Source organism: Oryx dammah, unplaced genomic scaffold (genome assembly GCF_014754425.2).
Source record: "Oryx dammah isolate SB20612 unplaced genomic scaffold, SCBI_Odam_1.1 HiC_scaffold_17, whole genome shotgun sequence".
NCBI classification, from domain to species: Eukaryota; Metazoa; Chordata; class Mammalia; order Artiodactyla; family Bovidae; genus Oryx; species Oryx dammah.
Window position 1 is genome coordinate 74,726,225 of NW_024070201.1, and position 12,704 is coordinate 74,738,928.

The 12,704-nt window shown below is 54.0% G+C and overlaps 1 protein-coding gene across 50 annotated transcripts in view; it reads left to right on the forward strand.

Moving 5' to 3' along the window:
* The window catches only part of MADD (MAP kinase activating death domain), a 39,723-nt gene that overhangs the window by 10,856 nt on the left and 16,163 nt on the right, over positions 1–12,704 (forward strand). For 9 of the 50 annotated variants that reach the window (XM_040259229.1, XM_040259175.1, XM_040259190.1 and 6 more), the window contains exons 9-24: positions 55–290; positions 491–647; positions 901–1,004; positions 1,221–1,411; positions 1,798–2,048; positions 2,291–2,430; positions 3,273–3,374; positions 4,705–4,764; positions 5,117–5,219; positions 5,783–5,969; positions 6,065–6,215; positions 6,700–6,906; positions 8,577–8,630; positions 9,596–9,696; positions 10,400–10,483; positions 10,826–10,984. In XM_040259229.1, the coding sequence (XP_040115163.1) occupies positions 55–290; positions 491–647; positions 901–1,004; positions 1,221–1,411; positions 1,798–2,048; positions 2,291–2,430; positions 3,273–3,374; positions 4,705–4,764; positions 5,117–5,219; positions 5,783–5,969; positions 6,065–6,215; positions 6,700–6,906; positions 8,577–8,630; positions 9,596–9,696; positions 10,400–10,483; positions 10,826–10,984 (2,287 nt within the window). The remainder of the gene's footprint in view (positions 1–54; positions 291–490; positions 648–900; positions 1,005–1,220; positions 1,412–1,797; positions 2,049–2,290; positions 2,431–3,272; positions 3,375–4,704; positions 4,765–5,116; positions 5,220–5,782; positions 5,970–6,064; positions 6,216–6,699; positions 6,907–8,576; positions 8,631–9,595; positions 9,697–10,399; positions 10,484–10,825; positions 10,985–12,704) is intronic. The other 41 variants (XM_040259200.1, XM_040259210.1, XM_040259225.1 and 38 more) reach the window with 11 other exon arrangements.

Below are 12,704 nucleotides of genomic sequence, written 5' to 3' on the forward strand. Positions count from 1 at the left end.
CTTGCTCTGCAGGGCACGGGACTCGGGTCATCTCACCATCCTCTTCTTCCCCAGAGTGGCCATGGTCCGTTTCTTCAACTCCCCCAACGTGCTGCAGGGCTTTCAGATGCACACACGTACCCTACGTCTCTTCCCCCGGCCCGTGGTGGCTTTCCAAGCTGGCTCCTTTCTAGCCTCACGCCCCCGGCAGACTCCTTTCGCCGAGAAACTGGCCAGGACTCAGGCCGTGGAGTACTTTGGAGAATGGATCCTGAACCCCACCAACTACGCCTTCCAGCGGATTCACAACAGTGAGTCCCCACCCCTCTGCCCCACCTCCTGCTTTGTCCTCCTGATGGCTCTTCCCTCTGCTCTCTCCTCTGCCAGTCTGCAGGCTGCCCCTGCCATTCTGGTTTTGCTTGAGACTTTCTTGCGCCTTTCTTTTACGCTTTGGTTGCTTTTTCTCCCCCTGTTGCCCACTCGAGTCTCCTTTTTATTTCTCCACGGGTAGACATGTTCGATCCAGCTCTGATTGGTGACAAGCCCAAGTGGTACGCCCACCAGCTGCAGCCCATTCACTATAGAGTGTATGACAGCGGTTCCCAGCTGGCCGAGGCGCTGAGCGTGCCGCCTGAGCGAGACTCTGACTCTGACCCAACCGATGACAGGTGAGCAGCAGGAGGGTTCTCAAAGGCTAGAAGGCTCTCACTAGCAAAGTGGCCGGATTTCATAGGGTTTAGACATTGGTCTGCAAGGCCTTGTGTCATACATAGTCAGTTGATTTTGTGTTTGTCTCCTCATTCTCTATCTTGTTCCCTGATCTTGAGTTACACGTGCTTCTCTGTTTTCCTAATGTGGGTTGCCGGTTCTTATCTCTGCCCCCTTTTTCCTGTTTTGTTTTTCTTGCTTTTCACTCTGCAGCGGGAGTGACAGCATGGACTATGACGACTCAAGCTCTTCTTACTCTTCCCTTGGTGACTTTGTCAGCGAGATGATGAAATGCGACATCAACGGTGATACTCCTAGTAAGTATACTCGGAGAAACTAGCTGCTCCAGGTGGGGTTTGGGCTCTGCGATGGCAGGTCTGCAGCTGCCATCCTTGAGGTTTGTTTTTTTTTTCTTTTTTTTAAAGAAAACATAAAGATTAATCTTCTCATTGGAGTATAGTTGATTTACAGTGATAGCTTCTATGGTACAGCACAGTGAGTCCGCCAGACATATCTTCCTTGGGTTTTGGCAGACGTGGACCCTCTGACTCACGCGGCGCTGGGGGATGCCAGCGAGGTGGCGATTGATGAGCTGCAGAACCAGAAGGAGGCCGAGGAACCCGGCCCGGATGGAGAGCACTCTCAGGAAAACCCGCCGCTGCGCTCCCGCTCCAGCACCACTGCCAGCAGTAGCCCCAGCACCGTCATCCACGGCGCCAGCTCTGTACGTGAGGGCTCGGAGGAGGGGCTGAGTGAGAACGGTGACTTGGGGTGTGGGACCTCATCTCTGTTAGGAAAGCTGGGGTGAGACTGTCACTCAATTTGCTACTTTCTCCACATTTCCCCCAGCCTCCTCTCCATAGATACTGTAGTTTAGAGCCTATGAAATACAATCTGACCCCAGAAGGAGGACACGCAGCCCTGTTCAGCGGTGAGCTGAGATTTCCCCTTGCATACTTTGTGCAGAGAGAACAGGGGTGTCACGGAGATGCTTCTCACACACGCCTCAGGCTCAGAGTCTACCAAGCCTGGCTTGGCCCTGCCCAGCTGAGAAAGATGGGAAGGCACCCCAGGCGCCGGGTGACCCCTTTGTATTTAATATGTCCCCAGGAACCTGTCAACTCAACAGAGGTGGACAGTAAGGCGGCAGGAGGCGTCCCCAAGTCCCTCCCCACCATGCCTGCCAGCGTGGGCAAGTGCAGCGTGGACAGACGTCAGACAGAAACTGGAGAAGGTTCAGTGCGCCGGCGAGCCTCTGACAGTCCGTGCCTCCAGCCCCAGTATGGCGTTCCCCCTGAGGAAGACGATGAGCAGGGCGAAAGTTACACCCCCCGACTCAGCCAGCATGTCAGTGGCCACCGGTGAGAGCCTGCGGATGCCCCTAGAGGGGTGATGGAAGGGCCTCACCCCGTGGGCCCTGGGGCGAGGGTAGACCAGCAAGTCTGGGCAGTCTGAAGGCTTGTGAGGCCTGGCATCCCCAGAGGCTCAGGCTTTGATCTAGACCTGCCTGTAGGAACCGCGGGGAGTGCAGTGTGGTCAGGCCCCTCCCCCCAGGACTCGGCAGCCCTGCCTGGGGGCTCAGAGGTGCCACTGTGTGTTCAAGGGCTCAAAAGCTGCTGCGGCCCAACAGCTTGAAACTGGCAAGTGACTCAGACGCGGAGTCGGACTCCCGAGCGAGTTCGCCCACCTCCACCGTCTCCAACAACAGCACGGAGGGCTTCGGGGGCATCATGTCTTTCGCCAGTAAGTGCCTGCGGCTCCTCCCGCCTGGGTCCCATCTCCGGTCCGGCAGGGCCTGACCACGGCAGATGCTGCTTACGACTTCAGACGTAGGGCTGGGTTGGCATTGTCAAGCTCCTCTTCAGGTGGTTTGAGCGATGCCAAATAAGGTATTTTCGGGGGCAGTCAACAGAGAACAGGGACAGATTAGTCACTGTCTTTATGCCTGGAGGTTTCGGTCTGTTTGAGGGTAAGACAGCTGGCGGTTGAACTGAAAAGGAATCATTTTATTAAAATCATAAACCTTGTACATTTATTTCCTGGAAATGTTCTGGTCAAATTTGATTTGAGATTTACATCTAATATCTTCTCTGCCTGGGGGAAGGACTTTTTCACGCACACACCTTGAAATCTATGTGACATTGGCTTGTACATAGAGAATATTACCAGAAATGAGGGTGGTGTCGGTTCAAGATTAAACACAGACTAGGGGCCAGAGAAGGCCATCATGGGGGTATCACTGTGATGGTGAGTTTTTTTTTTTAGAAGCCCGGAAGGGAGAGTACCAGCGTCAGACCGGAAGTGCATTATCTGCCAGACGTTTGCGCTGGGCCGGCAGTAGAGGAGAGGCTTGGGTGTTACCATGGGAGGCAGCCAGAGAAAGTGCTTCCTGGGGGTTCTGAGCATTCCTGGCAGTAGCCCTTTTGTTTGTCCTAAGTTAGCTGTGGTCCTCTCTAAGCTTAGGTGAGGGGCTCTGGGATTATGTCTGAAGAGGAGGAGGGTGGAGGTGGTGCTCCAGCCCCTGGAGGGGAGTGCTCTGACGCTTCACCCCCCTGACGCATGGCTCTCGCCCGCCCCCTGGACAGGCAGCCTGTATCGGAACCACAGCACCAGCTTCAGCCTTTCAAACCTCACGCTGCCCACCAAAGGAGCCCGAGAGAAGAGCACGCCCTTCCCCAGTCTGAAAGGTGACTACCGCCCTCCTTCTGCCAAGCCGAGGTCCTCCGGGAAATATTTCAGGCCCATGGGTGCTTGTCAGGAACCCCGTGTATGATGAATTATCTGACCCGGCTGTTGCCTCTCATATAACGCTTCTCGTGGCTCTCCCCGCGCATCGTATGAGTTCTCCGCTGGTTTTCAGGTGGAAACTGTCTTTTGTAGCTAGAGAGAAGGCCCTGTCGTGTCATTTAGGGTAACGGCAAGCGGGGATTACCGCTGCTTCCGGGGGCAACCTTTGTCAGAGGCGCGTAATCCACATAGGGCTCCTTGGCTGCCACCAGTCTCTGCCAGGCTCCTACTGTCTGGACTCAGGACAGACTCCATCCTAAGGAGCTGGCCCACCAGGGGATGGTTGTGAAAAGACTGGCAGTGTTCACAGAGTCCAGAGACCTCTTATTTTGGCTTCCTGTCAGCTCAGGGCCCCATGAGTGTAGCATTGGTTGGCATCGAGGGGCAGTTAAGACCTCATTGGATTTTCATTTGTGATCTCTGACAGTTTGACGGGCTCTTTTAAATTTACTCTGACTTTTGTTTATTTCCTTTGGAGTTTGTGCTGAAATATTTAATCAAAGAAGAAAGCCAAATGAGCAGCAGTTTTGTATATTTTTTAACTGGCCTGTTTCCCCACCAATTAGTAAATGTTAGCGATCTCAGGGACGTTCTTTGGTGGGGATGGGAGTGTAGGGTAGATGGGCAGAAGGACATCACGGCTAGTGGTGTGTGTAGGGAGCTCACCAGGCCTGCAGGGCGGATCGGCCCAGGTGCAGCAGCTTAGGGACAGAAAGGCGGCAGCGTCGCTGACTCTCATTTGACACAGCTGCAGGGGACAGGCGTCGCCATGCTCTCATTGCATGCGGGCGCTTCACTCCATCCGGGCGCTTCACTCTATCGACCGCACTGGTCCCTCCCACCCACTCCCCATCCTCAGCCCCGCCACCTCCCCTTGACGCCATCAGGGGGCGCTTCCCTCTGTCTCCCTGTGGGCCCTCCGGACCCCCGTGCTGGATGTTTCATGAAACAGCTGTCTCATGTGCATGCGTTCGTTGAGTACCTAAAGGCTCCTGGTGTCATTCCCCTGCCTCTGGCTCGGAGAGGCCATAGTCTTAAGGACAGTCTTTCCCAGAGCCTGGGCTTGTCCCCTTGGCCACTCGGCTTCCAGCCTCTGGAGGTGCCCGAGAACGAAGGTCACAGGCACTAAGCTTCGGGAGGATGCTCAGACGACCTGACTGGCCGCTCCACCGCGGGGTGCAGGGGGGTGGTATCGTGCTGCAGCTACTAATTGTGTATTTTGTGTCCCAGTATTTGGGCTAAATACTCTAATGGAGATTGTTACTGAAGCCGGCCCCGGGAGTGGTGAAGGTGGGTCTTGCCCGTGAGCTCTGCATGATCTTTTTTCTCCTAGCATCTCCTGTGCCTGCCCGAGGGCCATCCTCCTCCCGGAGCAAGCGGCATCACCTCGAGTGGCCCGCCTTGCCCCGCCCCCCGTGCTTGCCCGTGGGGCGTGCTGCTGGTGCATGTGGAGTGGCCTTGAGTCTCCATCCCCACCTCCTCCACACAGCTGGTCTCCACCTGTGCCTGCGTGACACCCCGGGGCCGCCCGCACCCAGCCCTCCAGGGAGTGGGTGCGGAGCGTGGCCGCCCAGGGGCTGCGCTGAGCCTCGCTCCTGGACCCCAGGAGTGACGCCATCTCCTTCTGCCTTCCTAACTGCAGGAAACAGGCGGGCCTTAGTGGACCAGAAGTCATCGGTCATTAAACACAGCCCGACCGTGAAAAGAGAGCCTCCGTCACCCCAGGGCCGGGCCAGCAACTCTAGGTAATGAAGGGCAGCGCTGTTTGTTTGTTGTTTGATTTGTTGCCCCTCTGTAAATATTGACTTATTTATTTGGCTGCGCTGGGCTTAGTTGTAGCGCTCGGGACCTTTGATCTTCGTTGTCATGTGGGATCCTTAGTTGTGGCATGCAAACTCCCCAGAAGCAGCATATGGGATCTAGTTCCCTGAGCAGGATCGGACCTGGGCCCCTTGCATTGGGCACGCCCCAGAAGTCCCCAGAGCCGTTTGAAAGGTTCTCAGAAGGAGGTAGTGATTCCTGTACCAAACCTGAGGGGTGCTGAAGAAAGAGAGGTGAAACCCCTCCCTACTCTGACTCGGCCCCCGTGAGGCAGCCGTCGCTGGTGGTGTGGAGGGTGGGGCCAGTACTGGGTCCTTGGGCACACCCAGCCGTCTGGAGGGGTGGGCTTCGAAGGGGACCTGGTGCTTTTGAAAATGGCTTCGAGTTTTTGCCCCCGGCGGCAGACATCTAGCCTGGTAAAAGTGGGGGATGCTCTGCCAAGGAGCTGCTGACCCCAAAAGTGGTGTGTGGACCCCCCCACCCACAGTGAGAACCAGCAGTTCCTGAAGGAGGTGGTGCACAGCGTGCTGGACGGCCAGGGTGTCGGCTGGCTCAACATGAAGAAGGTGCGGCGGCTGCTGGAGAGCGAGCAGCTGCGCGTCTTCGTCCTGAGCAAGCTGAACCGCACAGTGCAGTCCGAGGAGGAGGCCCGGCAGGACATCATCCCCGACGTGGTCAGGGCCGGGGCCGGGGGTCGCCCGGGGAGAAGGGGCGGGGACGCCACGTTGGAGAGAGCGGCGCCCACTCTCGCCCCGGGCTGTCGTTGCAGGAGATCAGCCGGAAGGTGTACAAGGGCATGTTGGACCTGCTCAAGTGCACGGTCCTCAGTCTGGAGCAGTCCTTCGCCCACGCCGGCCTGGGTGGCATGGCCAGCGTCTTCGGGCTTCTGGAGATCGCCCAGACCCACTACTACAGTAAAGGTAGGGGTGGGACCAGCAGGGCGGCGTGCCGTCCGCAGAGAGGGGACTCGGCCCTTTGACGGGACTCCCAGTGCCAGGCTGCTTCCTCTGAGGCTCTGGGCTTTTCTTTTCTAGCACGTGTTTTTATGGGCAGATGTTCTGTCGTGGGAGAGAACGAGACCCGCTTTTCTTTCTCTGCACCTCTTCCTTCCTCCTCCTCCTCTGTCCTCGCTTCTCCCACCTCATTCCACACCTGGACTCTTTTTTTTTTTTAAAGAAACACTTAGTTACTTATTTGGCTGCGCAAAGATGGTCTTAGTTGCAGCAAGTGAGACCTTTAGTTACGGCATGCAGACTCTCCGTTGCAGCACGTGGGATCTCGTTCCCTGACCAGGGATCGAGCGTGATCCCCCAGCGTGGGGGGCTCAGGGTCTTAGCCACTGGCCCACCAGGGAAGTCCTCTCCGTCTCCTTTGACCTCTTCGTGTGTTTCATCTTTTCCTCAGAACCAGACAAGCGGAAGAGAAGTCCCACGGAGAGCGTCAGTACACCAGTCGGCAAGGATCCTGGCCTGGCTGGGCGGGGGGACCCAAAGGCCATGGCCCAGCTGAGGGTCCCCCAGCTGGGACCTCGGGCACCAAGTGCCCCAGGAAAGAGTCCCAAGGAACTGGACACCAGGAGTCTAAAGGAAGAGAACTTTGTGGCATCTATTGGTGTGTATCAGTGCTGAGTGTGCTGGAGGAGTTCTGGCTTCTTCAGTGTCCCTGCCTCCTTTCAATTCATCCAGAATCCCGCCTCTCTCTTCCCCACGCTTTGCTTTCCAGGCAGGGAGACAGACTTGTGTCCATTTCTAGCCGTGTCTCTTTACTTCTCTATCCCTTATGATTCATTCACACTCACCACCACCTGAGCCTTAAAGGAAGAGTGGAAGTTTTGCTTAGGGGCCAGTGGAGCTTACTGCCGGAGTCTGAGCTGGACTCCCCGTCCCTCCCTCTCTCATTTACATTGGGATTGCTTCACGTGGTGGAGAGTTCCTGGAAGCTGTAAGGCAGTTTACGGATGCATCTCTGGGCTGTAACACTGTGATGGTCGGGGTCTCTACAGCCAGCTTTCCCCCGACCCAGGCATCCCACTGCCCTTGGACTTGCTCCTCTGGGGCATGTCCAGCCACCCCATCTCCCTGGGTTCTAGACCTTGAGGTCCAGAGTTCTGAGTCAGCTCTTCCCCGCTGGACTTGGTATTAGAGCTCGCTTTACATGTGGTGTTTCTCCATTCCCACTGAGGCAGTGCCTGGCGAGCTCTCGGGGCGTCGGTCTGACTCACTCCCCACCTGACCTGGAGTCACCTAGATTGTATCTCTCTTGTTTTCTGGTTCTAGATCCCTGGGGAACATGCTTCTAACTGAAGCATGTTTTTGCCACATCCATGAGCCAGTGACTTTTACTCTGGCCTTCTCTAGCCGGCAAAACACTTTCCTGGAGGCAGCCAGCCATGCCTGTCTCCTCCCTGTTGTGACGCTCTAGAAACTATACTGACCCCCCAGTCTGGAGATCTGGCCTCCAGCAAAGAAAATGACTTTGGACAGATTGCTTCCCTTCAGGATCTGTATCTCCTCACCTGGGAAGCGAGGAGATTGGACCGAGTAGACGTTAAAGTTCTTTCAAGAAAAGAATTGCTGCGATGACTGTTCCCTCTTCTGTACTAAGCATCTTACTTCTACTAAGATGCTCTTCTTGACCATTTAGGTTTCTCTGCCACCTCTACTGGCTAAGATGGGTCTTTTGGCAGTGCAGGCACTGATTCTGAGAGTAAGCAGGTGTTTTGGTAGCAACAGGGAAGGATGCTAGCTGCCTGCACAGGTGGCCTCTGTCCAATCCAGAGGAGCGCCCAGATCTGTGCTGATGCTTCTGGGGCCCCGTGGCTGCACGAGGTGGTCCTCTGTCTGATCTGGAATCCTTAAAGTTTGCTGTTCCTCGGCTCATTTGGCAGAGCGAGCACGGTGTGGTGGAAGCTCTCCCTGGTCCAGGGTTACGTGATCTTGAGCAAGTGTTTCAGCCTCTTTGGGATCAGTCTCCTCACACCAGAATGAAGGAGCTTGATCAAAGGCTTCTCTGGCTCTGACATTCCGAAGGATTTTTTACTGACGCATTGAGATGCGGAAAGGAATTTAGTTCTGGAGCTGGGCAGCAGGGGGAAGGCATTAGATCTCTTGATGTTTTACCCCCTACCCTTCCCCTCAATGAAGATCTCTCTTGATCTCCTGATCTGTAGTCCTGTGCCTGAGACAGAAGCAGCTTGGGTGGGTGGGGTTTCCATTTCATCTGTCTGACCAGCCTCTGACTCTCTCTGTCTTTCTCTCCTGCTTACATTGCATCTGGGGTAGAATTGTGGAGCAAGCACCAGGAAGTGAAAAAGCAAAAAGCTTTGGAAAAACAGAGTAAGGAACAAATGCCCCTTCCTGTTCCCAAGTCCCCCATACCTGCCAACTCCCCAGGCCCAGTCGGGGCAGGCGCCTTTGGTCAGCCCCACCCCAAATTTGCTCTTGGGGGGTATTTGGAACGAAAGCAGGTAGGTGGTGTGTGACACCTAGGTATGTGCTCGTAGGCTGCTTCTGCCCCTTCCCCTTGCAGTAAACCAGGCGGTGATCAGGGCATCCGCTGCGTAAAGGCCCCCAGAGCTGGGTTCTCTGTCGCCCCAGAGTTGGTGGGGAGAACGTTTGCCTACTTCAGCGCCCCTCATTGGCTGAATCTCCCGCACCCACTGGAAGGCCTGTGGGCACAGTTGGCAGAGATGGTTGCTGTCCCTCCGTGTTGAGTCTGCAGCTTCCCGACTCTCTGGTGGCTTGCCTAGGCACGCTTTCTCGCTTTCTGTCATTCTGTCCTTCTGCCATACCATTGTGGATGGGCGGGAAAGACGGGTGTGCCTTTTAACCCGGAACGTGGAAGCTGTGGGAGGTGGGTGGGCAGTGTCCATTGAAACAGCTGGTGGTCTTTAATTTCCTGGGCTCCTCCTACTCTGGTCCCTTCAGACAGATTTACGGGAAAGCGCAGGGACCGGGGGACCCTTAAAGGCCCTCAGGCCCCGGTGGAGCGCTGACCCGGAGTGCAGTGGAGCGTGGTTGGTTTGTGTAACTTTTCCTCCTCAGGATGATGCAGTCAGAGTCTTCTCTAGCTAAGAAGGTGACTGCAGAACCCCTTGAGACCAGGTCTGATTTTTCCCTACCTGGTTCTTAAGGCATCTGGGGACTTCTTCTTCTAGCGGGGCCCGAGTGAGTGGCAGTCCCTGGAAAGGTGACTGGGACACGCGGAGCAGGTCTGGGGCCAGGCCGTGCCTCTGTCCCACTCCCTTGGCCAGCCTGCCCCTAGCCTGTGTGCCGAGTAACACAAGTCTTCCCCTCCTCAGGGCCTGAAGTAATCAAACCCACCTTTGACCTTGGTGAGACCGAAGAGAAAAAGTCCCAGGTCAGCGCAGACAGTGGTGTGAGCCTGACATCTGGTTCCCAGGTTTGTGACAACCTTGTTCAGAATCGTGAGCGTTAACAGTTTGCTATCTCAGAACACTTTAAGACCAAAACAAAAAGACAACCTTGAAACATCATGAATATCCAGTCACAGAAGAATGGTGAAATAAGTGTAATATATCCATGTAATGGAGAAAGAAATGGCAACCCACTCCAATATTCTTGCCTGGGGAATCCCAGGGACGGAGGAGCCTAGTGGGCTGCCGTCTGTGGGGTCGCACGGAGTCGGACACGACTGAAGCAACTTAGCCGCAGCAGCAGCAGCATCCATGTAATGCAATATTAGTATCCATTAATGACTGTATTTTCAAAAATTTAGTGACATGGGAAAGTGTTTACAAAGCTATATACAGTGTGAATCAGATTTTACTTTTAAAACATAGATAGAAAAGACTGAAAGGAAGTATGCTAAGATTTAATAACAGTGATTAATGTGGGTGGTAAGTTTATGGCTTTTTAAAAAAATTTCCTTATTTCTTTCATGTATTTTCCATTCATTGTTTTTCTTATTCTGTAAGTCCTACATATTTTATATTCAGGAAAAAGGGCTGATTTCTCATGACCTATCCAGGGATGACAACAGAAGGGTGGGGATGGGAGGAGGAAGAAGATACAGTGTTTCTTAGGGAAACAGAGCGTGGATGGGTCTCCTCCCTGCTGTGTCTAGTCTGCATGTCTCATTTCAGAGGACCGATCCAGACTCTGTCATTGGTGTGAGTCCCGCCGTGATGATCCGAAGCTCAAGTCAGGACTCTGAAGTTAGCACCGTGGTAGGGGAACACCACGCTGGCGCCTTGGTGGGCGGGGTGTGGGTCCCCTTTGGAAGGGTTCCTGTGTCCTGTGGAGGCAGGTCTTACTCTCAGGTCAGCTGGGTTCTCTTGGTGGAGATGTGTACCTGTCGTAGGTCCTTGTCCATGGGCTCAGACCCTGATATTTCACCCAGGGCATCTCCTCATCTTGTAAAGAAGGTACTTCCAGAGGCTGTCTTAACATGCCTTTGAGGCTGGGTCTTTTTTTTTTTTTTTCCCATGGCAGCAGAAGGCTCTAAGAAGCTTGGCATCTCTGGGACGCACCCCTGGGGGAGATCCCTTACCGCCTTTCTTCCTTTGCAGGTGAGCAACAGCTCCGGAGAGACCCTGGGAGCAGACAGCGACCTCAGCAGCAGTGCGGGCGATGGCCCAGGCGGTGAGGGCAGCACCCACTTGGCAGGCTCTCGAGGCACCTTGTCTGACAGTGAGATCGAGACCAACTCTGCCACCAGTGCCATCTTTGTAAGCTCAGTGGGATGGGGCTAGGTTAGAAAAGGTTGAAACTTAGGAGGCAGTTAGGAGGCAAAAGGGAAGGCAGGCATGGATAACCTTTGTATATCTGACCCTCAGGAAAACGTTTCTTAAATTAGCTCTTTGCAGAGTCATCCGACGCCATGCTCTGGGACTTTCAGAACCTTCTCCTGAATCATTGATGAGTTAGGCTTCCTACCCAGTCACATAAGGGCTTCAACTCCTGTGTGGCAATAACCCCTGTGTTTAAAATAAACAAAGCGATGCCTTTGTGGCCACATCAGGGCAGCTGCAGCTCTCGTTTTGTCCCAGTCAGCCTGTTTTTATTCTGGTCACTGCTTTGTTTATGTAGCACCTTAAAATAGCATTTCATTTGAGTGTATTCCTAACAGTTATTTGAAGCTTTACTTTGTGAGTAAACATCTATTAAGTGATTGACTAAATGCCAGATTCTGTAAGAAAGAATCTGGGGTGAGAAGGCATGACTCTCCTTCTCTAGAAGTTTGCAGTTCTGTATGTTGCTATGACTGATCTCTTCTGATAAGTAAGGGAAACAAAGCTGTAGGGGGGAAAAAAAAAAAAAGATCTTGCCCTAAGTTATACAGTAAGCCAGGGATCAGTAGGAATTAAATGAACTCTTTTTAGTCCCTGTCTGTAGACATGCTGCCCTGCAGTGTATACGGGCATCCCCAGGCAGCGTTAAGGGTCCTGCTGCTCTCACCACTTGGTCAGGCAGAGCTGAGGATGAGTGTTCTCCGCCTGAGCTCAGAGGCCCTCATCTTTGGTCTGTGGGGAGAACGGGAGAGCAAGTTTAAATGAAATATAGCAGGCAGCCCTGGCAGTCACTCCCACCCAAGGGCCTTGTGCAGCCCTGCTTCGGACAGAGCCAGTGACATCCCAGAGTGGGGGGTAGGGGTAGGATTGAATCAGCAGAGCCGTTCAAACTCGTGGACTGTAACTCGCCCTGAGTCTAAACAGACCCCTTTAATTAAGAGCATCTTAAATCCTTCTAGTCTGCTTCTGTTCTGGAAGCTGAGGTACATGCTGTGCCGAAGCTGTCTTGCAAGAAGCCACTCAGCTGTGGGCTCCCCTTCCTGGCACCTTCCCGGGACAGATTCTTTCTTGTCCTGTGCTTCTGGGTAAGGGTGCTTCCTGCAGTTGAGTTGCCGAGAGCAGTTAACCTAAATTTCTTGGCTCAAAAAAATAGGCTGCTTTGGCAAGAGATAGCATTATATTAAGTTAGTACGGTTCCCTGAACGAAGTCTTGGGCTGTGAACCAGGCAGCTGGCGTTTGCACACACTCATTAGGTGTTTATTGCCCAGGAACCTCTGATTGGTGGCTTCTGTGCTTACGCTGCCTCACGTATTGTGAAATGGGTGTGAGAGCTACCCCTTCCCCAGCTGAAAATCTCTCCCGAATGAACAGAAAGCCTAATGTTGTGGAAGTGGCAGATAAAGTGGTGTTTTTATGTGGGAAGATATTTCTAAGAGATGGTAAGAAAGAAGACATTAACATTTGTCAAACACCAGCCATGTGCCAGGGGTAAAGAACCTGCCTGTAGGTGCAGGAGGTGTAAGAGACGTGGGAGTCTCCTGGAGGAGGGCGTGGCACCCACTCCAGTGTTCTTGCCTGGAGAATCCCATGGACAGAGGAGCCTGGCGGGCTGCAGTCCATGTGCTCGCAAGGAGTGGGACACCACTGAAGCAACTT